The sequence below is a fragment of the Chrysemys picta genome, chromosome 24 (assembly GCF_011386835.1).
Source record: "Chrysemys picta bellii isolate R12L10 chromosome 24, ASM1138683v2, whole genome shotgun sequence".
In the NCBI taxonomy this organism is placed as follows: domain Eukaryota; kingdom Metazoa; phylum Chordata; order Testudines; family Emydidae; genus Chrysemys; species Chrysemys picta.
This window is the reverse complement of record NC_088814.1, coordinates 17,142,046-17,169,853: the sequence shown is the minus strand read 5'-3', so window position 1 is coordinate 17,169,853 and position 27,808 is coordinate 17,142,046. Positions and strand designations below refer to the sequence as shown.

Below are 27,808 nucleotides of genomic sequence, written 5' to 3'. Positions count from 1 at the left end.
GGAGCGCTTTCATCAGCAGGCGCCATCGCCTTTGAGGGCAGCGACCAATAGGAGCGAGTCAGGCCCCGCCCATTGGCCAATCAGAGGGAGTGGGCGGGGCTGGCGGCAGGAGGGAGGCTAGGGCGGCCCTTGAACTGCAGACGCTCGGGAGCTGCCGGGGCCGGGTTCGTGCGGTGCAGCTTCAGGTGCGGGGCCGGGGCCGGGCCGGGCCGGGCGGCGGGGCCTGGGCGTGTCGCTGTGGGGTGCCCCCGTGCCCCCCCTTCGGCCTGGCTTTCCCGGGGGGCCGAACCCCCTGGGGGGGCCGGAGCTGGTCCCCGCCGGGGCGGGGGGTCTGCGGGCTGGGCAAGTGTTCCCCCCCCCCCCCCCCCGGCCTGGCTTGGGCCCCTTCCTGCCCTGGCAGGGTCCCGCTTCCCTCCCAGCGCTGCAGCCTCCCGGGGGGTCGGGGCTGCTGTGCCCATGGGGCAGGGCGCTGGTCGGCACGTGGCCCCTGCGGGGGGGGTCAGAGGCCCGGTGCTGGAGTTGTGGTGGTTCAGTGCGGCTCGCACTAGAGCCGAGCGTGACCTGCTGGGTGCACTAGCCTGTGGTGGCATCGCCTCGCACTGACCGGGAGGTGCCCGTACCCGGTGCCCCTCTGCATCGCTTCTGCTTGGGCCAGCGGGTGAGGGGGAAGCTGCTCTCGCAGCTGACACGCAGGGTTCCGAACCAGGGGACCTGAGTTCTGTTCCTGGCTCGGGACCTGAGCTGCCCTGTCACCTTGGCAGGCCAGGGGAGCTCTGTACCTCAGTTTCCCCTTCTGTAATGATGGTGGGTGCTGCCCTTCCCCAGGGTGTGTGGCTTACTGGGTGGTGCTGCATGGGCACAACTCCTGCTGGTGGCCTGTCTTCTCCTGGCTACCGAGGGCATGATTCATGTCCCAGTGTGATGAGCGAGTGAGCAAAGAGACAGACTTCTGTGACTAGCCCAGCGATGCTGCCTGGATCCCGGCGCACCTGCTTGGTGTCTCCTGTCCTGTCCCTAGTGGGCACACTCTGCCAAAACTGGCCTCTCCCTGGCACCCTCCACCTCGCTTATCTTGGGGCGGGTTTGACCATGGTGTTACTATGTGGGATGACATGGTGCTGGTCCCCTCTGTGAGGACCCCATGGCCCAGCTGGGACTCCATGGCTAAAGGAGGTTGGATGTACAGCAGGCAAACGAGCGCATTAGCCATTGCACTAGGAATCGAGGGCTTTCTACCATTCCGTGGCTAGGGAAGGGCAGCGCGGTCTTCTCCCACACTCAGGCTTCCCCTCGCTAGGTCCCAGTAAAATCCAGAGCCGTGTCTCCACCAGGAGTTTGGGCTAATGCAGGCAGCTCTCTCCTCGTACTGCCACACCCACTGTCCCTTCCCTGCTTGGTGGCTGTGCCCTGGCTCAGTGGGCCCGTCATGCCCCTGGCGTGTGGACAAGCTGCCTTGGACTGGACCTGGAATGGCCCAGGCAGGTTGCTGTGAGGCCGAGCTGCGTGGCCAGCATTTTCTGGAGCAAGGGTGAGGTTTGTTGAGGGACTCAGCTGTTTGCACCAGGCTCTGACTTCCATCTTTCTAGTTTTGCTTCCCCATCTGGCTTCCCCTCCTCTGTCATGGGGTTTTGTTTCCTTCACAGCCGGTGCCGGGTGCAAACTCAGCCATGTGAGTGAAGTAAGAGGAACTGGTGTAGGCAACCCGCCCAGCTCCAGTGCACTCCCTAGGATCTTTATTGCACGCATGGACAGCACGCTACATGAGCTGTAAACACCATGTGCTACTTTCGTTGTAAATGCTGTTACAGGTCTCTCTGAGGGCAAGGGGCAGCTCGGGTTAGGGAGCGCTATGGGACACGCACGCGCCAGAGGCTCCTTTGCACAATCTAGGAGGGCACATGGTGGCGGGCCCAGAATGCACGTGTATCTAGGGGTGGGAAGCAGCAGCGGGGCGGGAGGAGAGACAGGAAGGTCCTTTGCTTGTGTCTGTGTGTTATGTGCCCACGGGAAGACACTTCTGGGCATCCTTGGGCTGAGAGGCATGTAGCCCTCCACAGGTGGGAATTGACCCCTACCCTGGGGAGGCATTATCCCCTGGCAGATGGGGAAACTGAGGCTAAGGGAGGGAACTTGTCCCTGGTCACCCAGCAGGTTAGTGGTGAGCTGGCAATGGGAGATGGGTCCTGGCCCCCAGTTTGGTGCAGGGATGGCTTCTTTCCTGCTAGAGCCATGGGAGCTGAACTCCTGGCAGAGTCCCGAGGATTGCAAAGAGCTGAGGTTCAGCGCGTGCCCTGTTCCCACCATGGGCTTAGGAAATCTTCCCAGAGCCAGACCCGCTTTGCTGCCCCTTACCAAACCCCCATTGTCTAGGGGGTTCAGAAGGGATTGGGAGCCAGTTTGGTCCCCAGCTCTGCCACTGACTGGCTGCCTGAACTTAGCCCACTCGCAATCCCTCTTTGTGCCTCAGTTTCCCCACGTGTAAAATGGGGCTCCCCCTCCTGTGGTTAGGTGCTGCAGTTTCAGTGCAACCTGTCTCGCGGTGGGGGGGTGAGATCTGCCGTGAAAGGCTGCTGAGCCACCAGGGCTCGCACTCTCAGGCTCGGCGATAACATCGGTGATGAGCAGGGCGGGGGGGGTTAGCTAACCACACCGTCACCCAGAGCCTCACACCCAGGCCGTGGTGGCTGCTCTCCCACAAGTGCTTATCGCCCCTGTCTGGCTGTGACCTGCCTCTCCTGCCTGCTGACAAGAGTGCTGGGCTGGAGGCGGGGGTGGATCCAGAACCAGACTCCCAGGCCTGGCTGGCAGGCACAGGGAAGCGTGTGGGCAGGGGGGAAGTGAGAGCGTGTGCGGGGGGGGCCTGCTCTCGCCGGTAGGTGTCTAACTCCCAGCCGCTCTGGTATCAGGCGCAGAGCCCTCCCCGCTGGTGCGGGTCTGTCCCCGTGTTGGCGCGGAGCAGCCCTGGTGCTGGGCCCAGGCTGAGTTGGGTGCTGGGGGCCGAGGGTGTAGCATTGCAGGTGTAGAGGGGGACTTGTGGGGTGAGAGGCCCAGTGCCAGGGGGTTCCTCTCCTGGGGGGAGGAGGGGATCTGGCCCTGATTTGCCCCGTGAGCAAACATCGAGCTGTCTACGCAGCGGCACTGTGTGTGTGTGTGTGTGTGTGTCGGGGGGGACACGGGACAGGACAGAACTGCCTCTGCTCCGCTCAGCTGCTGGGGGGCTGTCGTGCCCCAGCAGGCTGAGCCGTCCCCGTGGGCTGTGGCATGAGGTGAGGGCCGCGTGCAGGGCTATTGCACCGCCAGACGATGCTATCGGGGAGCCGCGGCTGAGGGTTGCATCTCGTGGTTACAGTGCATGAGGCGAATGCTGCTAGATGTGCGAGCAGCTGCCGGAGCCAGGTGGAGGGCAGGCACACCTCTCCATGCCCACGGGCAGAGGCTGGGTGAGATGCCTCCTCCCACCCCCGATGGAGGCAAGCGAACCCTGATCTCTGTCCCAGCAGGACTCTGCGGGGAGGGGGCTGTGCTTTGCTGATGGGAGGGGAAGCTGGGAGCAGGATGGGACAAGGATTCCCTGGCCGCATGGAGTGACACTCCTGCAGCTCTGGTGGGCTGGCAGGGGGTGGGGGCGTGCTCTGGGCAGTGTCGTCAGGCCTGGCCCAGCCAATGCTGGGGCTCTGGTTCCAGGATCGAGAGCAGGGGGAGATCGGGGAGACGAGACATGGCTCCGGGCCAGGCCTGCTCAGCGCTATCCCACACCACACCACACCCCCTAGCTCTGAGGGGCTTCCCTGGGGGAGGGGGGGTGAGCAACGCCTGCCCCCCTGTTCAGGGCTCGTCTCTTGAATTCAGGCAGGTGGAGATGTTCCCTGCCTGACCCAGTGGGCACTTGGCTCTGCCTGCCATTGGGGGTGTGCCATGAACACAGTGCAGGAGTGTGTGTGATTTCCAAACCCGCCCCCCCCCCCCCCCGAGTTCTGTCCAGGGGACACCTGTACCGAGCAAATTGTAGCCACCCCTCCCTGCTGGCAGGCGTGCGGGTATGAGCACTTCCCCGGGCCCCAGCGGCGCTACAGGAACGTACTAAGCTGTGTGTGCTCACACCGCCCGCCCACCCACCTGCCCTCTCAGCACCTCCCTGGTCTCAATACAAACCCTGCCTGGCTGGCCTGTGGGCCTGTGCCATGGTTACACCTGGGACCCAGCCTAGCGGGACCCGTGGCTGAGGGGCAGTGGGCCTGGTTCACGCAGGTGTGACTGCAGAGTCACCTGCAGCAGGCAGGGAGTGTGGTTAGTCTCTTCCAGCCCAAACGAGCCGGCCGGCCCCTCCCTGGCCGGGGTCATGGGCCTCGTCAGCTCACAGCAGAGCGGGAGAGGGCTGTGGGCCGGACTAGGACTCCAGAGTCCTTAGCACTGGCCTGCACTGCTCTAGCTCAAAGGGGCTGTGAAGCTGGGGGGAGGAGGGGGCAGACGCGTCTTGGACAGGCCAAGCTGCTGTGCCCTGATACACAGCTCGCGTTTCCGCCTCTCTGCTGCATCCGTGTTTCTGCTGGCCTGCGGCCAGATCCCCACTGGAGCCGCAGCGCTGGGGGAGGGGGCCAGGCTGGAGCTCTGGGTGGAAGCTCTTATCAGCCTGGACTTTGGGCCGTGGGGCTGGTTTGGTCACTGATCCCCTCCCAGGGCTGGTTCCCAACAGCGAGGGGGTGGAGGCTGCGTGCCAGGTCCTAGCCCGCGACAGCAGCTCTGAGCAGCGTACGGTGGCAGTACAGCCCGTGGGGGCTTTCCCCGGGCGCGGTTGGGCACGAGGCAGTGTCACAACCAGTGCTGGTGGGTTCCAGCCGGAGAGGAGCGGGAGGGACAGCCGGTGTGACACCGCACCTGAACCACAGCCCCCACCCGCAGCGCTGGGACCCGCTGGTCCAACCAGCTGCTCAGTGCAGCCGTGGGGTCACCGGCGCAGCCAGGGCTCTCGCCTAGAAGCAGGCTGGTGCCAGAGAACAGCTTCCGGAGGGGGCGGGGGGCCCTGGCTGGGGAAGTGGCCTGCTGCCTTAGCTAGGGGATGAGGCTGGTGTTGTGGCTGCTTTTGTGCAGTGGGGTCTTCTGATTCAGGGGTGGGGGCAAAGGTAAGTACTTACCTCCATTTTACAGATGGGGAAACTGAGGCACGGAGGCAGGGGAATGACTCCGCTTGTTGCTGGTTGCACAGCACGTCGGGAGCAGAGCCAGGGACAGAACCCAGGAGTCCTGCTTCCCTCCCCCGAGCTGTGTGTGGGGTTCTGCTGAGCCCCATAGCCAGCTGGCAGCTCAGAGTTAGAGCCAGGTGCCCCAGGAGACATGGTGGGATGAGACGGCTGAGCAGCTGTTGGCTGGTCACTTGCAGGTTCTCGCCCCAAGGATGTGGTCGCTCGTGCCATTGTGGCTGGCACTGTCTGGAGCGGTGGCCTCCCCGCGGTGCCCCGATGGGCGGCTGTGCCAGGGGCTTGACGTCTGCTGCCGGGATCCCGGAGGGGATGGCTACGCCTGCTGCCCCCCATCTCTGGTGAGTGTCTGTGTCATGTCCCGGGTGAAGGCTGGAGGGGTCGCTATGGGCGGTGAAGGTCTTTCTGCCTGGGGTTCACCCTCCCCGTGCCACTGGTGGTGATGCCCCCCTCCTCCTCCCCCCCTTCCCCCCGCCTCGTGCAGAGCCAGCCGCTCTGGCCTGCGTGGAGCAAGCTCGCTGGGTCTCTGGCCAGCGCCCGAGTGCCCCAGCTGGCGGGACGCTGCAGGGGCTGAGCTGCTCTCGTGGCTGGGGGCAGCGAGGCTCAGGGGTGTGGAGGGAGTCGCTCCTGGGGACGGGAGGAAGGGCCCGGGTTGGGGGGGAGCGTTGTCATAACCCACATCCCCGGCGGAAGTTGTGTTGCAGAACCTGGCTGTGATTTACTGCCCTGCTTGCCTCATCTGCTGCCCCACCCCAGCCTGCCGGGAAGCTGTGGTTAACCCTCCGCACTGGGTGCAATCCAGTCCCTTTGCCCCCTGGAGCAGCCTGGACCCGCTGGCTGGGGGTGAACAGGGCTCCCTGCCCTGAGCTCTGCGTGCTGGGGGCAGCCCCTGGCCTAGACATCAGGGTTAAACCCCCCAGCCGATAATGGGTAGAAACCGCTGAAGCTCAGGGGTCTCCTGCCCTGTCTCAGCTGCCCCGCGCAGAGCTGGGCCCCCAACCAGGCCAGCCAAGGGGAAAGGACCTACCTGCCAGCACCCTCCTGGTGGCACTGGTGCCCAACGTGGAAAGCAGACATGTCTGTGCTAGGTGCCCTTCCCAGCCCGGGCTGTGAGCGCTTGCTGTACACCCCCCCCACTGAGAGCCCAGCACCCCTGGGGTGGGATCTGGGGGTGTTTAAGGGTCTGCCCAAGGCAGTTTAGTCTGGCTGCCCCCAAGCCGTGACTCAGCCCCCGTGCTCTGACCAGGAGCCAGCGGGTGATTTTGGGGGGCCATTGTGCTCTGGGCTCCCTGCACTGCATCCCCCTCACCCTCTGCCTCCTCCACCAGGGCTCCCCGCCCTCCCTGCCTATGACCCAGGCCAGCAGCGTGGCCAAGCCTGCCGGGAGCGTGTGCCCCGATGGGACCCAGTGCCCCGCGGAATACAGCTGCCTTCGCGTGTCGGCCGGCTCCTTCAGCTGCTGCCCATTGTCGGAGGTAAGCGCCTGCCCCGGGGGGTGGGGGCCTCCAGCTTGTACTTGGGACGTGAGTGGCTGTACCCACAGTCCCATGGGGGGCTGCCGGGCTGGGCCATTCTCCCCAGAGAGCTTCCTGGCCAGCTGCCAGGCTGGTTCAGACCCTGCCTGTAGGCATGGTGCGGGGAGAGGGGTCTCCCCTGGTGGTCAGTGGAAATACCTTCCACCCAGGGCATAGTTACACTGTGGAACTCCCTGCTGCAGGCCGTCACTGAGACCAAGAAGGGATTGGCTGTTACTGTGGGTCCCAGGGACATCCCGAGTTGTCACCGTTGCTGCTAGTACAGGCGGGAGCTCAGACCTCCTTCGGGGCTTCAGCCCGACTCTGATTAGGATGAGGCCTTCCTGGGGGGCCAGATTATCCCACAGCTACTACCATGGGCCTTCTTGGTTCACCTGGGGCTGGCCCCTGCTGCAGACAGCACGTGGGGCTGGCTCGCCCGTGGTGCCCATGTGGGAGTAGAATGCATGGGGGCGGTACAGTGCCGGGAGTTACCGGCTGCAGAGTGGATTGTAGGGCACTGCTGTGGCTCTCCCCTGGTCTTGCTCTCCTGCTTGGCCAAGGGCTGGGTGTTTTCCTTTTGACCCCACCACATCCCCCCAGCCCAGGACAGCCTGGTGCTGCCCAACTGCGTGGCCTTCCTCCAATGGAGTGGGCAGCGTTTGTTCTGGCCTGGGGGAAGCAGCCCTTCTCCAGTGCTTAGAACCGGGGGTCTCAGGACTCCTGGCTTCTGTTCCCCATCCTCTGCCACCGAGTCCTGTCCTCTCCTTGTGCCTCAGTTTCCCCATGTAGGGGGGATACTGTTGGGGTCAAGGGGTTGGACTGCTTGGTGCTGGTGTCCATCTGCCTTTGGGTGTATTCGCATGGCCCATGTGGCTGCTCCCAGCCCCCGTCGCCTGTCCTGGGGTTCAGCGATATGCTGGCTGTGCCTCCCAGAACCATCTCCTCTGTCTCTCCTCAGGCCATCGCCTGCGCCGACGGGCATCACTGCTGCCCCCGGGGCTCCCACTGCAGTGCCGACGGCAAATCCTGCTTTGTGCTCCCAGGTATGGGGCCGGAGGTGGCGTCGGGGGAGACTGACATGCCCTGCGGGTGTCCTGGGCCACTGCGTCCGAGCGTGGATGCTGTACGACACAAGGGGACCCTGTTGGCACTGAGCCTCTGGCCCCGGGTCTGGTGCCGACCGGGCTCTGCCCGATGCCAGGAGCTCTGCCCAGTGCCCAGCAGCTCATGATGCCCTCTAGCAGCCACGCCTGGCTGCACTGGTGCGGGAGGGCTTGGCTTCTCGTCCTCCAGCTGTTGGATTGTGGGGGGCAGAGTCTGTAGCAGGAGGTTTCCCATATACTGGGGGGCAGGGGCTGGTGGATTCCCCTCCCCAGGTCCCAGTGGGTCTTGGACTCCCCCGAGGAGGACTCTGGAGCAAGAGACTCCAGCTGGCACCTGCTGGTGGAGCTGCTTGCTTGCCCGGGTGGCTCTGCCTGCGGGCGAGGGGCTGAGGGCAGAGCTGCCCTGGCTTCTCCCTGCTGAGTGCCAGGCACTGGCCGTGCTCTTGGCAGGTCTCCCAGCCGCTGGTGCTGTCCAGTGTCCTGATGGCGAATCAGAGTGTCCCAATGAGTCCACCTGCTGCATGATGCCCACTGGCTCCTGGGGGTGCTGCCCCATGCCACAGGTACCGTATGGCAGGAAGAGGGCTCGTGCGGAGGGGGGGGGGGGTGCAGGGAGCCCAGCACTGGGATATAGGGGACTGTGGGGGAGAAGGGCTGGGATGCAGGGGGCTATGGGTAGGTGGGTGGCAGGGCTGGGATACAGGGGTTGATGGTTCGGTTGGGGGTGCAGGGGTGGGGCTGGGATACAGGGGGTCATGGGTTGGCGGGGGGGCAGGACTCGTATACAGGGGGCCGTGGGTAAGGGTTGGTTCTGGGGCAGCTGTGCCAAGCCCAGGGCGAGGCGCTGGTGTGCTGGGGGTCGACCTGGGTGCCATGTGGGTCAAGGTGGGCCAGGCGGAGCTGGCCTGGGGGCCGGCGAGAGAGGGAGCTGGGGGAGTTGCTGGCTCCCCTCTCTGCTCTGCCATGCCCCATATCTTTGGCAGGCCGCCTGCTGCGCGGACAAAGTGCACTGCTGCCCCCATGCCACCACCTGCGACCTGGAACGTGCCCGCTGCCTCTCAGCTGCTGGGGAGCAGCCCCTGGGCAGCAAGGTGCCGGCCCAGAAGCGAGCGCCGTGGCAGGGAATGCCAGGTACGGCATGGCCAGGGGGTGGGCAGCGGTCCTACGGGAGCAGGCTGGAGGGCCTGGGCTCCCCGTGCCGTGTGGTGTCCTCTGCGTTGGGCCCCACACCCTGGCTGGAGGAGTGAGCCAGCCCCTTGTCTAAGGGGTGCTGTGCTACGGGCACTGCCCTGGGCAGCCCCCTGCCCCGCATCATCATGGAAGACACTCTTTACGGCCCTGGGATCCTGGGCAGTGTGTGTGTGTGTGTGTGTGTGTGTGTGGGGGGGGGGGGGGGGGGGGGGGGGGGGGTTGTACTGCCAGGGTCTGCTTCCCTTCCTGTGCGCTGTTAGACAGCAGCCATGCCACCCCCAGAGTGGCTGCATTGCAGTGGTGGATGTGCTGTGTACATTCAGTAGGACACCCCCACCAGATGCTCTGTGAAGAGGAGTCGGGTACCGAGAACAATGGCTACCCCCAGAGCTGGGTTGAGAGCTCACCCCATGGGGGGGCACGGCCCCCATGGTAGGAGGTGCCCCCAAGCCTGCTCCTGGGGCCCTACCTGCAGCCGGTGCAGAGGTCTGTGGGGTGGCAGGTGCCTTCAGGGCCCTGGTGGAGCAGCCGCTGGGGGGTGTTGGTCTGTGCCCCCCTGACCTCCCTTCCCCTGCCCTCCCCAGTCTCGCTCAGCGCGATCACCTGCCCTGACCACCGGTCAGTGTGTCCGGACGGCACCACATGCTGCCAGCTGTCCGCCAGCCAGTACAGCTGCTGCCCACTGCAGAACGTGAGTGAGGATGGGGCGGGCAGGGCAGGGCGTGTGTGACGTGTCGTCTTTTCCCCCCCCCACCCCCGCAGGGCATTTTGTGAGCTGCCCATTCCCTCTGCCCCTCCTGGTGTCCTAGGGCAGCCAGGTGCCTCCCATGACTTGGGATGTCTGTGCCCCACTGTGCCAGCCCCTTTCAGATTGATGCCTGCCCCATGGCACAGAGATGCTGCAGAGCCCGGTCTGGCATCCTGCGCCCCTGGGTGGGTTAAACCCAGCCCCCGCTACAACGCCGCCCCGGCAGTGATGACACGCCAGGCCTGTGGAGAGGAGAGACCCAGGCCGGGGGGAGGGGAGCAGGGGCAGGGACACCCCCAGGTGGGCATCTCACTGCACATAACGGGGCACCTGCCACTCTGCACCATGTCTCTCAGCAGGTGGCTGGCCAGGCTGCGCTGCCGCTTGTCTCCTGCCTCGGGACTGGCACCAGCGATCTGCCCACACGACCGCCTCCCCTGGTATCTGCCCCAGACTGGGCGTGACTCCCACCGGGAGGGGTCACCTCCCTGTGCTGAGCCTTGGGTGCCAGGTTCATGCCAGGCTGCTCTGGGCACGTCAGAAGTTCCAGTTGTTAGGCTCTGTCCCCTAGCTGGTCCCGCCCCCCGAAGTGGCTGCTTTTCAGCACTGCTGGGCGCTGGGTGAGCCCAGGGAAGATGCTGTGGAAATGGCTGGGGCCTAGGGGGCTCTGCCAGCCAAGCTTCCGCCTGCAGGCACCTCCTGCCTCCTTGTGACGGGCTGGTGCTGAGCCCGCGGGGACATGCCCCGCCCCACCCCACCAGTGGCTCCTGCCCCGGGGCCCAGGCCATACAATGGGTCTAACTGGGCCCGGGTTCTTCCCTGGCACTCCAGGCTGTGTGCTGCAGCGATCTTCTGCACTGCTGCCCCCAGGGCACCACCTGCGACCTGCCCCACTCGCAATGTGCCTCGACACTGGGCCAGACGCAACTTCTCACCCGGCTCCTGGACACTGCCGCGAGAGGTAGGAAGTGGGGGGGAGGGGAAAAGGGATGCTCTGATAATGCCCCACAGGTTCTGGGACCTTGCCACCCCCTTGGGGCAGCAGTGCCAGGTGGCTGGGGACCAGGGACCCTTCCCTCGGCAGTGGAGTGGCACCGCCCAGTGGGAGTGGAGAGAGGGAGCCGGACGCTGCCCCCAGGGTTTCCTGCCCACAGGGCTTCCACCCGCTCACAGTGGGGTGGGTGCTTCCTGAGGCTGCCCTGGGGCCACAAGCCCCACTGGGCCCCATCCTGTCACAGCCCAGAGGAAGGGTCCAGCTCTGACCATTGGATCTCGCTCCCCAGCTCGAGAGGTTCGCTGCGACGATCAGACCAGCTGTCCTGACGGCTGCACCTGCTGCCGGCAGTCCACGGGGGCCTGGGCCTGCTGCCCCCTGCTGGAGGTACGGGGAGTGGGAGGAGGCATCTCCTGGCAAGGTGGGGCTTAGTCTAGGTCCTAGCGGTTCCTGCTGCCCCACAAGGGGGAGGGACAGACTCTTCCTGGAGCTGCATTGCCCCAGGTGCTGGCCAGGCACCCCTCCTGCTCATACGTACCCCCCACTGCTCCCAGCCCTGCCCCCCTCCCCGGATGCTGGCCAGCTGCCCCTTCTTAGCTATACGTTCCCCCCCCACCCCCTGGTGCTGGCTGGCCACCCCTTCCCCCCTGAAGCCCTCTTCCCTCCCTCCCCCCTGCACAGGCCGGAGACCCAGAATCACTGACTCTCCTATATGCTAATAAGCTCCTCCCCCCACCCAGGCCGTGTGCTGCCAGGACCACATCCATTGCTGCCCCAAGGGATACACGTGCGACGTGGCGGGGGGGCGACTGCCAGCCGCCCCCCCGCCCCCATCCCCTGGCTGGAGAAAAACCCCAGCACGAGTGCTAGCGCCCTCTACTGGCCGAGACGTGCAGTGCGACGAGCAGACCAGCTGTCCTGACGGCAACACCTGCTGCCGGCTGTCCACGGGGGCCTGGGGCTGCTGCCCCCTGGTGGAGGTGCGTAGGAGCACGGGCTACAGGACACGGCTCTGGGGTGTCTCCTTTTGAGGTCGGCTGCAGGCGGAGGGAGGGGCTCGGCCAGTGAGCATGTTCCGGGAGCAGGTGGGTGACGCGCAGGGGGAGCTGGCTAAGAGCTGCCCTTGCTCCCCTGCCCGCACCATGGTCCTGCTACCCAAGGGGTCCCCCTGGAAGGCAGAGCAGGGCTGGGACTCCTCTGCATAATTACCAGCCCGTAGCAGGGGGGACCCTGCTCCAAACCCTGGGGTCTCTGAATGGGATGGGGCATTCTGGGTTGGGATTGAGGGGCCCCAGCAGAGCTCAGGTGGGGGAGAGCTCAGGACTGGAATAGCACCAGGGAGCCGCAGGGCTGCGGGTCTAGGCTGGCGGGCACCCAGCGGAGGAGGGGAGTGGTGGGGCTGCGGGTCGGGGCTGAGGGGCCCCCAACGGAGGAGGAGAGTGGTGGGGCTGCAGGTTGTGGAGGAGGGGTGTGGGGGGGCTGCGGGTCGGGGATGAGGGGTGCCCAGTGGAGGAAGGGGGGTGTGTGCATGTTGTTGTTCATGCGGAGTCTCCTCCCCCCGCCCAGGCCGTGTGCTGCCAGGACCATGCCCATTGCTGCCCCAAGGGACACACATGCGACCCGTCGGGGGGCCACTGCCAGCCGCCCGCCGCCCCCATCCCCTGGCTGGAGAAAATCCCAGCACGAGTGCGAGCGCCCTCTACTGGCCGAGACGTGCAGTGCGACGAGCAGACCAGCTGTCCTGACGGCAACACCTGCTGCCGGCTGTCCACGGGGGCCTGGGGCTGCTGCCCCCTGGTGGAGGTGCGTTGGCGCACGGGCTATAGGACATGGTGGGGGGGCCCTAGCGATGGTGGGGCTGTGTATTGGGGTTGGGGGGGCAGGGCCCAGCGAAGAGGGGGAAGGATGGGGCTGGCGGGCGCCCAGCGGAGGAAGGGCTGTGGGTCGGAGCTGGCGGGAGCCCAGCGGAGGACGGGAGGGGTGGGGCTGCAGGTCGGGGCTGAGGGGTGCCCAGTGGGGGAACGGGGCGGGGTGCGTGTTGTGGTCACACATGCTGAGTCTTCTCCCCCCGCCCAGGCCGTGTGCTGCCAGGACCATGCCCATTGCTGCCCCAAGGGACACACATGCGACCCGTCGGGCCACTGCCAGCCGCCCGCCGCCCCCATCCCCTGGCTGGAGAAAATCCCAGCACGAGTGCGAGCGCCCTCTACTGGCCGAGACGTGCAGTGCGACGAGCAGACCAGCTGTCCTGACGGCAACACCTGCTGCCGGCTGTCCACGGGGGCCTGGGGCTGCTGCCCCCTGGTGGAGGTGCGTTGGCGCACGGGCTACAGGACATGGTCAGGTCTGAGGGGCCCTAGTGATGGTGGGGCTGTGGGTCGGGGTTGGGGGGGAGGGGCCCAGTGAAGAGGGGGAAGGATGGGGCTGGTGGGCCCCCAGCGGAGGAGGGGGAAGGGTGGGGCTGCGGGTCGGGGCTGGCGGATGCCTAGCGGAGGAGGGGAGGGGTGGGGGCTGCGGGTCCGGGTTGGGGAGCACCCAGCAGAGAATGGGGAAGGGTGGGGCTGCAGGTCGGGGCTGAGGGGTGCCCAGTGGGGGAACGGGGCGGGGTGCGTGTTGTGGTCACACATGCTGAGTCTTCTCCCCCCGCCCAGGCCGTGTGCTGCCAGGACCACATCCATTGCTGCCCCAAGGGACACACGTGCGACCCGTCGGGCCACTGCCAGCCGCCCGCCGCCCCCATCCCCTGGCTGGAGAAAACCCCAGCACGAGTGCTAGCGCCCTCTACTGGCCGAGACGTGCAGTGCGACGAGCAGACCAGCTGTCCTGACGGCAACACCTGCTGCCGGCTGTCCACGGGGGCCTGGGGCTGCTGCCCCCTGGTGGAGGTGCGTTGGCGCACGGGCTACAGGACACGGTGGGGGGCCCTAGCGATGGTGGGGCTGTGTATTGGGGTTGGGGGGGCAGGGCCCAGCGAAGAGGGGGAAGGATGGGGCTGGCGGGCCCCCAGCGGAGGAGGGGGAAGGGTGGGGCTGCGGGTTGGGGCTGGCGGGCCCCAGCGGAGGAGGGGAATGGTGGGGCTGCGGGTCGGGGCTGGCGGATGCCTAGCGGAGGAGGGGAGGGGTGGGGGCTGCGGGTCCGGGTTGGGGAGCACCCAGCAGAGAATGGGGAAGGGTGGGGCTGCGGGTCGGGGCTGAGGGGTGCCCAGTGGAGGAAGGAGGGGGGTGCATGTTGTCACACATGCTGAGTCTTCTCCCCCCGCCCAGGCCGTGTGCTGCCAGGACCATGCCCATTGCTGCCCCAAGGGACACACATGCGACCCGTCGGGCCACTGTCAGCCGCCCGCCGCCCCCATCCCCTGGCTGGAGAAAATCCCAGCACGAGTGCGAGCGCCCTCTACTGGCCGAGACGTGCAGTGCGACGAGCAGACCAGCTGTCCTGACGGCAACACCTGCTGCCGGCTGTCCACGGGGGCCTGGGGCTGCTGCCCCCTGGTGGAGGTGCGTTGGCGCACGGGCTACAGGACATGGTCAGGTCTGAGGGGCCCTAGTGATGGTGGGGCTGTGGGTCGGGGTTGGGGGGGAGGGGCCCAGTGAAGAGGGGGAAGGATGAGGCTGGTGGGCCCCCAGCGGAGGAGGGGGAAGGGTGGGGCTGCGGGTTGGGGAGCGCCCAGCGGAGGAACGGGGGGGGGCGGTGCGTGTTGTGGTCACACATGCTGAGTCTTCTCCCCCCGCCCAGGCCGTGTGCTGCCAGGACCACGTCCATTGCTGCCCCAAGGGACACACGTGCGACCCGGCGGGGGGGGTGCCAGCAGGCCCTGCTCTCTGTGCCCTGGGCACCCAAGGCTCCAGCTCACATTATTGCCGCCGCCCAGAGCCGAGGCGTGAAGTGCAACCAGACGGTCAGCTGCGAGGATGGGCAGACCTGCTGCAAGAGCGGGATGGGCTCCTGGGCCTGCTGCCATCTGCCAAATGTGAGGGCGGGGAGGGGGGCTGTGCCTGTGCAGGTGCACTGCCCACCCCTGCCACTGTGTCCCTGAGGGGGGTGGAGTGGGGTGAGGCCTTGGCACCTCACAGCCATGTTTGTGCCCTGTGGCTGCGCTGTGCCCTTCCTCGCCCCTTGGCCTGAAGAAGGATGTCTCTAGGGCTTAAAGTGCGAGCCAGGACTCCTGGGTTCTCTCTCCGGCTCTGGGAGAGGAGTGGGGGCTGGTGGGTTAGAGCAGTGGTTTTCAGACTGAGTCGTGACCCAGAATTGGGTTACAGCGGCTCTGGTCAGTACCACCGCCTGGGCCGTTACAAGTCCCCTTGGTGGCGCTGCCCGGCTAATGCCTACCTGTTCTGACACTGCGCTGCGCCCCAGAAGTGACCAGCAGCAGGTCCGGCTCCTAGGTGGGGGTGCCAATGGGAGCTGGGGGGTGGTGCCTGTGAGCGAGAGCTGCGTGGAGCTGCTTGCGCGCCTCCACCTAGGAGCCAGGCCTGCTGCTGGCCACGGTGCCAGGACAGGCAGGAAGCCTGTCTGTCTTAACACCCCTGCTGACCAGGAGCCGCCTGCGGTAAGCCTGTGCCCCAATCCTCTGCCCCAGCCCTGAGCCCCACCCAGAGCCCCTTCCTGCACCCCAAACCCCTCATCCCCACCCCAAGCCTGCACCCCAACCCCCTGCCCTGAGCCCCCATGATCCCCTCAGTGCCAGCCCCACCCCAAAGCCCTCACCCCTGCAACCCAACCCTCTGCCTGAGCCCCTCTCAATCCCCTCATCCCCAGCTCGGTTGGGTCATGGGCATCAACAATTTTCTTCAACTGTGTCGCCAGAAAAAAAGTCTGAAAACCACTGGGTTAGTGTGGGTGGGTGGAGGGGGGGCTGGTGGGTTAGCGTGGGGGAGGGGTTAAGAGACTCCTGGGTTCTCTCCCTGGCTGTGGGAGGGTGGTGGGTGTTGGGGGAGGGGTCAGGAGCCAGGGCCCCTGGGTGATGCCCTGCGGGCCTGGCCAGGCTGCTCTGTCTCTGCTCGGTGCTGGCTGACCCCTCTCTCCCCAGGCTGTGTGCTGTGAGGATCACCAGCACTGCTGCCCATGGGGCTACACCTGCAACCTGGCCACACAGAGCTGTGAGAAGCACCAGGCTGGGCGAGTGCAGCCCGTGGACCTGAGCCTCTCTGCCTCCCTGCTGCCCGCCAGCCCGGAGCCCAGCAACGACGTGACCTGTGACGCCCAGCACTACTGCCATGCCCACCAGACCTGCTGCAAGGCTGCCTCGGGCACCTGGGCTTGCTGCCCCTACCACTGGGTGAGGGGTGGGCCTAGCGGGACCCCGGGGGGGGAGATGTGCTGGCTGCCCCAGAGCAGCACAGAGCCCTGCAGCTCACGGCTCCAACATCTGCCCAGCCCCTCCCGCTGGCTGCCTGCTGCGGACCCTGGACCTTGGCCCCTCCCACCCATCTGCCTGCTGTGGCCTCGGGCCCCCCCAGCCATGCTGCGCCCAGGGCTGGAGGTCATTCTACAGGGGAACCAGGGGGAAGTTGGGGGGACTGTGACCTGCCCCAGCTGCAGGGCAGCTGCTCCCTCTGCGGGGGCCCCCCTCTATGCTCCAGCCCGGTTGCCCCCAGCAGACAATAACATGCCTCTCGTTTCTCTGCAGGGCTCCTGCTGCTCTGACATGCGCCACTGCTGCCCCTTCGGCTACCGCTGCTCCAAGTCGGGCCTCGACTGCAAGCGGCGCTGGCTCCTGCGTTGGGACGCCGGCGCCCCCCGGCCCCACCGCCTGCTGTGAGGTGCCCGTGGGGGCCGACCCAGCGCTGAGGGGTGGCTGTGCCCATACTGAGGGGGCAGTGGGGATTGCTCTGACCCCTCAGTCTGTCTGTCTCACTTCCAGCCTCAGGGCCCTTTTCTCTGGCTGCCCCAGGGCATGCAGGCCCTATTCGCTGCAGGACCTGTCCCACCCAGCCCCCCTGGAGCTAAGCACGTGGGGCTGAGCGCCCCCCCCCCTTGCCGTGAGCGTTTAACCCTGGACGCAGCAGTGTGGGCGCACACATCCCGATGCTTCGTTCTCTGCTCCCCTTGCTGCTGTTAGCCCCAAAGGTCCTGTGGGCACCAGGAGTGGCCCTTTCCTGCTGGAGGCCTGAAGGTTAAGGATCCCCCCTCCCCACTCTAGGCTCTTCTCCTTTGGCCGGGGCCTTGAAGCTGGCCTGGGCCGGGCCAGGCCCTGCTTCCCTACCACCTGGGCGCCAGGGAAGCTGGGCTGCTTTGCTTTTTACACTCCTGGGGCCATCTCCATCCCTACATTTCTCCTGGGCCCTCACGCCCCTCCCTCCATCCTGCCCCTGAAAGCCAGGGCTGGGCAGGCAGCGGGGCGGGGGTAGGGCACTGCAGCATCTGGCTCCTGGCGCCCTCCTACCTCAGTCCCTGAATATGCATTGCCCTGAGCTCATGCCTGCATTGTCTGCTGGGCACTATGGGGGAGCATGTCCTTATTCTAGCCCCCCCTTCCAGGGGTCTTGGAAATGCCCAGCCCCTGCCCCCAGGGCTGGAGTGGCACCAGGCCCTCTGGTCACCAGCTCCCTTGCCTCTAAGTGTGCCCCACCTGTGGCTGGAGCCTGGGCCAGGAACGGCAGGGGGGGGCTGGTGCCATTAGGGCTGAAGTGGCTGGAAGAGTGAGAGAACCAATAAAGGGTGTGGAGGAAGGTGCTGATGTCAATCCTGTCTCCTTCCCCCAGCCACGGGGGCTGTGCCACCAACGTACACATCTCCCTGCTGCCCCTAGCCTGGACTCCAGGGCCCTGCCTTGCCCTCCCTTCTCTTCCCTGGAACAGAGCTGCCCCTCCTGTGCCCCCTGGCATGCAGCTGTGGCCCATCCAGCCAAGTGGGGAGCACCTGGGCCTGGACCCACAGCCTGCCCTGGGCAGGGATTGGGTGCAAAGCAGCTGCTCTGAGGTTTTGCCTTGCAGGAGAATGGCACAAAAGCACCTGCCCTGGGCAGCTGCCAGCTGTTATTCTGAGCCCAGCTTTGCTTTAATGTAAATGGGGCCAGAGCGGGGCAGGCTCAGGTGCTGCTGCCAGCCTAGAGCAGCATTGCACAGCCACCCACTGGGTGCCTGCCTCCCCTCCCAGCTGTGCCCACGTGCCAGGGGGCCCTGCTTTTGCATTCCAGCAGGCGGTACAGCCCTGGCACTCTTGCTCATCCTGGGCCCAGCCTGGCCCACGTTGCTGCTATGCAGCCCCCAGGCAGGGGGAAGGAGCTGTCTGCACTGAGCGAGTGTCCCTCTAATCAGCTGTCCAGCAATAACCACCCTGAGCCAAGTGTGGGCCCAGTCCTGGAGCTAGGCCCCGCCTAGCATTGCACAGGGGAGCTGATGGGCAGCGCATATGGAGGAACCAGCCAGACACGGGGGGGGGTCAAAGGGTTTTATATATTAATGCCATTCTAGAGAACACATTGGGAGTGGGGGGGGCCCACAGGCCAAGCTGGCCCCAGCCTTGCTCCCAGGATCAAACTCAAGGGGTTTCACGTGCAGCCCATGGGCTGGAGGGGGCACCAGGGCACAGATCTGTGCCAGGCTGCCCCCGGCCCTCTGCCTGCAGGAGGGTGACAGGGTCCAGGCACAGCTGCAGCTCTCCTCTCACCCCAGAGAGAACTTCAGAAATACCAGCATTAAAATCCAAGCAAACCAGGGGCTGTAGGGCAGGGGTAGCGCAGGAGGGCCTGAGCCAAGGTGCCCGTGTGCCACTGCTGCCCGCACCTGTGTCAGAGGCTCCATGGTTGACAGATGCAGCGCCAGGGGCCAGTGCTCTGGGAACAAGGAGCACGGGGGCCTGCCACTCTGGCCCCAGCATGGCCAACCCGGAGCTGCTCTTGGGGGTGGGATGGGGGCACAGGTGCTCGTGCTGTGGAGTCACCTGTCAGGTCTGACCAAGTCTCCTCCCCCCCAACCCAGCCCTCAAGGGGGGGTCCCAAACTAGTTCCCTGCAGCAGGCAGTTGCCAATCAAGCCTCATGGTTGAGAGCAGGGCCCCTGCCTCTCTCGAGGGGGTGGTTGGGATTAGCTGTGCCCCACCCTGACATGCTGAAACCTTTTGGGGAGCTGCCTGGGGCTAACAGCCTACCCAGCTCCTGCTGTGTCAGCTACCCCTGGGCTCCAGCCATGCCAGTGGCCAGCTGCCGGAAGAGGCCCTCGGAGCCATCTAGCATGCTGTGAGGGGGGGATGGGCCTGGCAGCTGTAGGAACATCTCCCCCTTGTCAAGTCGAGGAAGTTAGTGGCAAGGAGTTCCACAGGAAAATGATGCCCCAAAAATCACAGCCCCCCCTCCAGGGGGCGAGTGGAAATTGGACACAAACAGGCTCCAGGCTCCAGCTGAGCAGGCGATTGCAGTAGGCAGGAGTGATAGGGCAGCAGCACACATAGGGCAAAAAGACACAGAGGTGAAAGTAAAAGCCACAGATGGGTGTTTTATTCCCTAGGGGTCCCCCCCCCGACTCTGCCCCAGAGCCCCCAGCTAGAGCCTGCCTGGGTGTAGAAGCCAACAGCAGCTGCTTCTCAGCCAAGTGCATCCGCACCCCAGGGTGGCACTAGCAGGTGCAGCAGGAAGTGCCTTGAGAATGCAGCCTCCAGGGCCCTGCCCCACAGCCCAGGCCAGGGTAGGGGGAGATCCTACACACCTTATACAGGGTAGGGCTGGCTGATCCCCTGGCATGCTTGAGGGCCAGCGCTGGGGGGATCCCAGCCTGGCTCTGCAGGCAGCTCCCAGTCTGCATGGTGGGATGCTGCCACCCCCCACCCTCGCTGGAGGCAGCAGCCAGCCTGGGGAAAGCAGATGAGGAAAGAGGAGGATTGAGCCGGCTCTGCGCACACGGCCCAGCTGTGCCACTCGCCCTGCAGCGCAGGGCACAAAGGCACTTGGAGGAGAGGATGGGGAGCTGTGTGGGGGGGCTGGAGGAGGCTCCACGCAGCCCCAGGGTGTTAGGGATGCAGACAAAGGTCAGGCTCCCCTAGCAGCCCCCATGTACCCGCTGCAGCCATCGGAGTCTGGCAGCGCCTGGGTGGCCAGGCCACAGGAGCAGAGCTGGGCTCTGCTTTGCTGCAGCTCAGGCGGCCCCAGGCCAGGTGCAGGGCTGCCCCACCCCGGCCAGGCAGGTGCAGCTGGGGCTGGACGGCGAGGTGCTAGTTGATGGGCACCATCCTCAGCCATTCCACACACCAGCAGGGGCAGGGTGCTCTTAACCCCTTCCAGCCTGGTGTCATGGGGGAGGAGCAGCCGCAGCTTGTTCTGGCTCCTGGGGGGCTCCGCTCTGCCGTCTCTTCCCTGGATGGTCTGCCCAGGCCCCACGGAGAGTGTGCTTGGAAACAGGGGCTGGGCCAGGCTGCCCCAGGCCCTGCCCCCCACCTGACTCAATCCCTTCACTCTGCCCGCTGGGCTGGCGGGGGGTGGGAGGGCTGCTGAGTCCTCGAGTTGCCCCTCCCCCAGCCCCTGCCTAGCAGGGGGGCCTGGCATGCAGCAGCCCCGACAGATGGTACTGGTGGTAGGGAGATCAGCCCCCTGCCCTGTCCCGCTGCCACAGCGTCTCCTCCCTGCTCTGGGCCGTCCCCCGAATGGCGGGGGGGGGTGCGACAGACAGTGCCCGGCTGCAGGGGGGAGCAGGTCACTGGTTCTCTGTCTGGACTGCCCTGGGGGTCAGTCCCACTGCCTCCCAGCGTGGGTCCCTCCCTTCCCCTGCTCCCCCACAGAGCTCACCCCTCAGGACGAGAGGGCTGGGGGGTCTTTGGGGTCCTGGTCTGGAGTCGCCCTGGTCACAGGGGCCTCCCCGGGGGCACGGAGCGATCAGTCATGCAGCACCTCCCCGTCAGGCGCTGGGATCCAGCCCCACCCCCTCCTCTGCCCCCCAGGGGCTGGCGCTGGCTCCGGGGGGGGGGCACAGGCCCCCCCTGCTTACTTCACATTGAAGACCATGAGCGGGCGCTCCTCGCGCTTCTGCCAGGGGCTCTTCTTGTCACCCGGCTCGTCGCCACCCTCGGCCGGGTCGGTCAGCTCGTCCTCAGGGCTGGTCATGGAGTCCCGGCGCAGCTCGCTGGCGCTGCTGCGGGAGCTGGTGCCCCGGCTGCGGCCCCGGCGGGGGATGGTGGCGGCCCGGGCCTCAGCCGTCTCGTCCAGCAGGGGTGTCAGGGAGTTGTCCTCGGGGGAGCAGATGGCCGTGCGGCTCTCGCTGCTGCTCTGCTCCGCGTCATCGGGGAAGGCCAGCTTGGAGTAGGCGGTGGGGGCAGGGGGCCGCTCCCGCTCCTCCTTGGCCCGCTTGTGGGGCTTGGCTTCGTGGACGTCCACGCCCGAGTCCAGGCTGGCGTCGTTGCTGCGGCTCTTCTCGCTGCCCTGCAGGTCGATGTAGGAGTGGCGCACCTGGGAGGAGCGCCCGTCCAGCGAGACAAACCAGGCCCGCGGGTGGGGCTTCACCCCCAGTTCCAGCAGCTTCTTCTCCGTCAGTGCCTGCAGCTCCCCATTCAGCTGGGCCATGGTGGACTCGTTGAACAGCACCGGGATGGTGACGGAGCCGCTGACCGAGGAGGAGTGCGCCCCCCAACCCTTGCCCTCCGAGTCCTCGCCCTGCTGGTGCTGCAGCTGAAGCTGCTGCTGGAGGAGCTGCCGCTGCTGGTCCTGGGGCCCGAACTGGTGCGGGATGGTCATCCCGGCCTGGCCGGGCAGCCCCTCCATCTCAGGCTGGCTATCTGCCGGGCCAGCCAGGGCCTGTTCCCCGGAGGGGTAATCCGACGCCAGGCGCATGTAGTGGGCCGGGATGACCAAGGTGGGCATGACGTTGCGGTACACGCTGTCCTTCATGTGGTCGATGGAGCCGCAGAAGATGAGCTGCCCCGGCTGGGTGAGCGAGGTGGGCCTGGCCAGGTGGTCCACAGACTGCGACAGCATGAAGTCGGGGGGTTTGGGCTCCCCCTTGTGGCCCACGTAGTGGTCAAAGGGGGGCGGCAGGGGCGGCGGGGAGGGCGGCTCCTGGAGGTAGGGCTTGCTCTCGTTCCTTGAGTGCTTCCGCGATGGCTCGGTGCCCTTGTCCTCCACGCGCTGGTGGGAGAAGCTGCGCTTGTATTCCTCCAGCATGGAGGGCTCCAGCGCGCCCGGGCCGTCCATGGAGCGCGCGGCCTTAAGCGAGAAGCTCTCCCCGGGGCGCGGGTACTCCTCCTTGGGGGCGCCCCGCTGGCTCAGCGTCTCCGTGGAGGCCTTGCTGACATGCCGCAGCTTGTGACGGAAGAACTCCTCGCGGGAGCTGCCCAGCTCCCGGGAGCTGGAGAAGGCTGACTTGAGGATGGGCGTGTGCGCGTCGGGGTCGCCGGCCGATGAGGCTGTCTCCAGGTGGCTGGTGCAGATCAGGTTGAGCTGGGACATGGAGGTGGCCTGGTCTCGCTTCGAGGCATCCAGCGGCCCAGACAGCTGCAGCTTCCTGTGCTGCTGTCGGGGTTTCAGGCACCTCCGCCTGGGGAGACAGGACTCGGTTACCAGCTTGCTGGGCCAGCGCAGAGCTGCCTACCCCGAGGGGAACTCGAGAGCCAAGGCGGGGCAGGGGGCTGAGCCAGGCCTGGAGCTAGGCCCCGTGAAGGGCACAGAGATCAAAAGTGGAAAGGGCCAGGAGGACGCAAGGGGTGCAAGCAGGGCCGGCTCTAGGCACCAGCAAACCAAGCACGTGCTTGGGGCAGCCCATTTTCAGGGGCAGCATTCCGGCCACCTTTTATTGTATTTTATTTTATTTTTTTGCTTCGGGCAGCAAAAGTCTAGAGCCGGCCCTGGCAGCAGCAGCACATCGTGCATGGGGGGCGCCCTGGGGCGCAGCACCTGCACCTTGTGGCTGGGCCGGGCGGGCTCTGAGCGGGGGACACTGTGGCGGGGGGCCGCCCTGCGGGGCGCATGGAGCCGCCTGCAGGTGCGCAGGGCGGCGTCCCCCAGCACCGCGGCCGGGGCTGGGCGAAGCGGCCCAAGCTGCCCAGGGGCTGCGGCAGGGTGGCCAGAAGCAGCAGCAGTGGGGCCATAGAGGGTGGGGTGCTGCCGTGCGAGGCCCAGGCTGTGTCCCGCTCTCCGGGGCTCCGCTCCCTCTGGGGCTGCCCTGCCCCGGCTCCTCAGGCCTCTGCCAGGGCGGTCCCTCGGCTCTGCCCTCCCGGGTCCCGGCTGGTCCTGGACGCGGGAGCCCTGGCTGGAGGGACCCTGGGCTGAGGCGCGGACCGAGAGCCCTGCTGCTTATCCGGACCCTGCCAGCGCCGGACCAGCTGGAAGCGAGGGGGGAGTGGGCAGTCAGCACTGGTGGGGGGAGCCCAGGGCTGGGGTGGCACGGGGTGCAGGTGGGGAAGGGCACTGGTGGTGGGGGGGGGGTTGAGAGCCCAGAGTTGGGGTGGGGGACAGCCAAAATTTTTTTTGCTTGGGGCGGCAAAAAACCTAGAGCCGGCCCTGGGTGCAAGCCAGGTTAGGGGGCTGGGCTACTGCATCCATCCCCTCCCCCACTCCCCTGGTGCCAGCCGCCGCTCCCTCCACCTCCAACAGCAGGGCAAGCTATCCCCTCCAGCCCGTGCCACCCCCTGCTTCCACCGGAGCCCAGGCCCCCTGCCAAGGCCACGTCCCCTCGCCCAGCCAGCCTGACCTCACCTGCAGTAGTAGATGAGCAGACAGAGGAGACTCAGCACCAGCAGCGCCAGCGCCCCCAGGATGGTGAGCAGGAAGATGGTGTGGTACGTGGTGATGTCCTTCATCCCCGACGCCAGCGACACCAGCCCTAGCAAGGCAGGCGGCAGCGGGTCAGAGACAGGCTCGGGAACACAGCCCCACTCCTTCCCGCCGGCAGCTCCCAGCAATCAAGCTGCTTCCTTACCACTTCTGGAGGGGCCGAGGCAAGGCAGGGCGAGCCGGGCAGGCGGCAGGAATGGGGACCTGGCCAGGTCCTGCCGTCGGGACACCTGGGTTCTAGCCCCAGCTCCCCCCACCCGTTCCTCCATTTCCCAATCCCTCTTGTCCTCTTTGGGGAGGGGCCTGTCCTGTGTCTGTGCAGCACCCGGTGTGGAAGGACACGGCTCTTGGCCAGGGCCTCTAGGCACTCCTGTCCCAGCACCACTGAGCAGCGGCTTGCCCTGCCCTGACCGCTCTGTGGGGGAAGATGCTGAGGCCTCCCTGTGCTTTGCCAGCACCCACCACCCCGCCCAGCGAGCAGCTGGCCAAGCACAGGCTCCCCAATTCGGGGGGGGGACCCAGCACCCTGGGAACAGGCCCACCCCCAGCCAGGCACTGAGCAATGCCCAGGGCAGGGAGCTGGCATTCCCAGCTGCTGCCTGAGCGGCATCCGCGGCACCAAGAGTCAGACCAGCTGCTCCCCTGGGGGCTGCTGCTGCCTTCCCGGTGCCCCTTCACGCCCTCCAGGGCTCCTGCCCCCGGCCAGGCCCAAGGTCCACAGGGGCTGCCCGAGAGAGGCTCTGCTCCGGCTGGGGGCCCAGCCTGGGCCCCCCGGCACCCTGGAGAAGCCCGCAGGCCTAGAGCCATCAGGCTCCCCCATGGGGCCAGCCAGGGGCGTCGGCTGGCTCCAGTGCGGGGCCAGGGGCCGGGACAGGATCTTGTGGCCTGGGGGCTGCTCTGCCTGGGAGCCCATTGGAACAACGCCTGGGCTGGGCGCGGCAGCGGCAGCGACAGCGACAGCTGGGCCAGGCCAGGCCTGGCCTGCCCACGGGGCCCTGCTTCCTGCCTCCCCATGACTTGCTCTGCTGGTCAGACGGCTCCAGCCCTGACCCTTCCCCTGCGGCTGGGGAGGGCACTGGGCTCCTCCCCCCGAGGCTGGGGGCGGCTGCCTCACCTGTGGTGGGGGAGGGCAGAGCGGCAGCCCAGTACCCCAGCTGGGGTGAGACGAACGTCCAGTACAGCTGGCGCCCCTCCTTCCTGATCAGCCCTGTCCCGTTTCGGAGCCACAGGCCTGGGGGGAGGGGGGGGGGGCGACAAAACAGAGTCAACCAAGCCGGGAGCGAACCAGCCTCTTTGGCCTAGCATCCAGACGCGATGGGACCACTGGCCCATCTCCCCTGCTAGCCGCGCACCCTCCCTGCTGGATCAGGCCCCGGCCCACCTCGCCCCACATCCCCTCTCCCGCCATAATGTGTCCCGCCTCTGCCAATGGCCCCCCAGTGGATGCCCCAGAGGAAGGAGTCTGGTTCCCTAGTCACCTCTGTCCTTGGGCCGGGGTGGGGCAATTCCTGTCCCAGCCCGTGCCCTGGAGCATGAGGGTGAAGAGCCTCGCCGAGGGGAGTCCTGTTCCCCTGTTCAAACCTTGCTCGGTTATTGGATCCAACAATATCCTGCAGCAGAGAGTTCCCCAGATTACATCCTCTTTCCTTCAACTACTCAAAGGCTCCTCAGGCCTCTCCTTCCCAAGGAACAAGCCCCACACAATGCTACCCCCCTGATGGTGCTGGCTCCTGCAGACTTGGCTCACTAGGGAGTGGCAGGCTTCTGTCTGTGCCCCAGGCTGGGGCTGAAGAGAAATTCAGTGGCAACACACTGATGGCAGGATGCTGAACTGAGCCAAATTCAGACGTGTGAAAAGCAGGAAATACGGCAGTAAGGCTGCCCATGCAACCTTAACTCTGCCCTCATTCAGCAATGCCCCATAACACCCCCCTTTACTCTGCTCCCCATTCATCTCCATCTGCAGCCCATCCCCTTCACCACAACATCCCCCTGACGTGACTGGAGCCCATGAAGGTTCACACAGAGCCAAGTCCCCGAAAAGGACAGACCATGGGCCCAACCCCAGAGCCACCTGACAGCCTCAGATGAGTCCCGGACGCTACCTCGGTTCCCCAAAGTGGCACGCGTGCCGTAGGTTGAGGACCCCTGTTCTAGTGTATACTGTGTGTACTGTAGTTTATGGTAATTTTCACTATACGCGATTTTCCTCTTACGCGCTGACCTTAGAACCTAACCCCCGCGTAAGATGTGACTCCACTGTATTCATTTTTGAAAATTTATAATAAGCGATGCTCTGGGGGTTGGGGGGGGTGCAAGGTGGAAGTTTCGCCTAGGGTGCAAAATATCCTTGTACCGGCCCTGGATACTGTGTCAGCTGATCCCCCCAGTCTCCCACTTACCTGGGCAGTACAGTAGACATGGCCCTGCCCACTAGCTCCTCTCCACTCCCTAGCCCACCCACCACTTGCCCCTCCCTTAAGGCTTAGCCCTCTTACTTTTAAAAATGATTGCTTGCCCCTCTCCCCCCTTCCCCCAGGCTTTTCTGGCAGCCCTGTTGCCAAGTATCCAGTTTTAGACTGGAAACTCCAGTAGAAAACCTGACCTGAGTGTCCGGTTAGCAGTGCTGACTGGAAACTAAATGTCCGGTTATAGGAGTAACCACGTTAGCCTCCGCTCCTCCCACTCCCAACACCCACCCCCGAGGGCTGGAAGAGAACCTGTCCTGCTGCTGCGGGAGGAGGGGCAGCTCAGTGCAGAGAAAGAGAATGGGCTAGAACCAGGTAGGTACTCGCTCCATGTGGGCAGGGGTTGGGGGGTCCTGTTTACCCCCTCCCCAGCCCTGCTGCCCTTGCAGTTTACCCCTGATCTCTCCCTTGCTCCAGAGACCAACCCTAGCTCCTGCCCCACTGTGCTTTTACCCCCGGCCCCTTTTACAATTATTCCCCAGGGGGGCCCACAAATATGTTTGGCGCCGGGCCCACAAAAAGTTAATCCGGCCCTGGCCCTGAATATGCCCAGGCACCGCCCCCCCCGTGCTCCCCTCTAGTCCCAGCTCTGTCCCACACCTCACGCATCCTCAGAGCCCAAACACAGGGCCAGCCGCAGCCTGCGCCATGCACGGCAGGGGCACCTGGCCCACCGACTGCACCACTGAGGCCAGCTGGCTCCTGGCACCCCCTGGAGAACACAGGGAATGGGGCATGGCCAGCCTCTTTTCTTTCCTGGGGGACAGGGAGGGGGCTCAGACCCCCTTGGTAGCGCAAGACCCCCCCAGATCTGGGCACACGCATAGGAGGGGAGAATGTGGGGCTGACAGAGGCCCCTGCCCCAACTCTCCCCCAGGCTCCCTACTACTCACCCCCCCACACCCCTTCCCAGTCTCCCACCCCTCCAGGCCCCCTAGCTTCCCTCCCCCCAACTCCTCTCCTCGCTGCAGTCTCAAACCTCTCTCCCCCCACACCTCTGCCCCCAATTCCCCCTCCTCCCAGGAAGCAGCCACGCGTCTCATTTTGCCCCCAAAGACTCTGATTCCATCCCCCAAACTAAACCTGCCCCCCCAGGACTCTCACACCATTTCGACCTGCTGCTCTCAGCCCCAAACACCTTTCGCCTGAGGGGAGGGGCTGGGATTCACTCGATTGAAGGGGGGTTCGCAGCCAGGTCTGGCATTAGCACAGCTCCGGTAACAGCACAAGGCAACTGGTTTGGAACTCAGGAACCCCTTGGTCAAATGACGGCCAATCTGGATCACTAATGCTCCCCCCACTCCCAGGAGGCCCCTCAATTCCAAAGCAGTTCGACGGACCATTCTGGGTTGAGAGCAGGAAAGAGCATGTAAAAAGATGGGAGTGGAAATCTATAGTCGGTTTTCTGTCTGGGCACCCGCATAGTGTAAAAACGTACATGCGTGTAACTCCTCTTCTCAGCTCGGGCCCCCAAAGATTTCAGGGGGCCACGCCCCCCCCCAGTAACCCTCGATGGACAGAGACCGCTCCAATCCGCAGTCACAGCAACAGTTTGGTTTATCTGAGGTGTAGGAGGGAGTAATAGCTCCAGCCCCCGCAACTCAGAAGACTCCAAATCTGGGTCACCAGCCCCACCATGCCCCCTCCGGAAGCACCAGATTTCCAACCATCCCACTGGGTTGGTTTTAGAGAACTTAGAAAAATCAACTGTGAACCAGCTGTCTCGACGCCACCACGCCTGTCGCGGGGCTGATAGCTGGCCCGAAAGCCAGCATGGCACTCAATGCAGGATCCAGGTTCATTAACAGCCTCCCCTGACCCCAGATCTGCCCCCTGCTCGGCTAATGCCCCAGCGTCCTCCAGCTCTGCTAATGCCCCAGCGTCCCGCTCGACCGACCC

The 27,808-nt window shown here is 65.7% G+C and overlaps 2 protein-coding genes across 2 annotated transcripts in view; one reads left to right on the top strand and one right to left on the bottom strand.

Annotated features, from left to right (window-relative positions):
- The first annotated feature begins 29 nt into the window (after window positions 1-29).
- GRN (granulin precursor) lies at window positions 30-17,419 on the top strand. Its single transcript, XM_065577558.1, is given in 18 exon segments — window positions 30-185; window positions 5,378-5,536; window positions 6,524-6,670; window positions 7,671-7,755; window positions 8,266-8,378; window positions 8,799-8,946; window positions 9,591-9,697; window positions 10,625-10,715; window positions 11,038-11,135; window positions 11,489-11,728; window positions 12,315-12,551; window positions 12,825-13,058; window positions 13,400-13,633; window positions 14,012-14,245; window positions 14,484-14,563; window positions 14,565-14,718; window positions 15,778-16,026; window positions 16,378-17,419. Coding segments are annotated over 17 exon segments (2,727 nt in total). The 5' UTR covers window positions 30-185; window positions 5,378-5,392; the 3' UTR covers window positions 16,510-17,419.
- Window positions 17,420-19,159: 1,740 nt separating this feature from the next.
- Window positions 19,160-27,808, bottom strand: part of FAM171A2 (family with sequence similarity 171 member A2) — a 38,296-nt gene continuing 29,647 nt past the window's right edge. Inside the window, 5 exon segments of the mRNA XM_065577559.1 lie at window positions 19,160-21,312; window positions 21,314-21,413; window positions 21,458-22,206; window positions 23,364-23,490; window positions 24,556-24,672. Of these exon segments, the coding sequence (XP_065433631.1) occupies window positions 20,661-21,312; window positions 21,314-21,413; window positions 21,458-22,206; window positions 23,364-23,490; window positions 24,556-24,672 (1,745 nt within the window). The 3' untranslated portion in view covers window positions 19,160-20,660.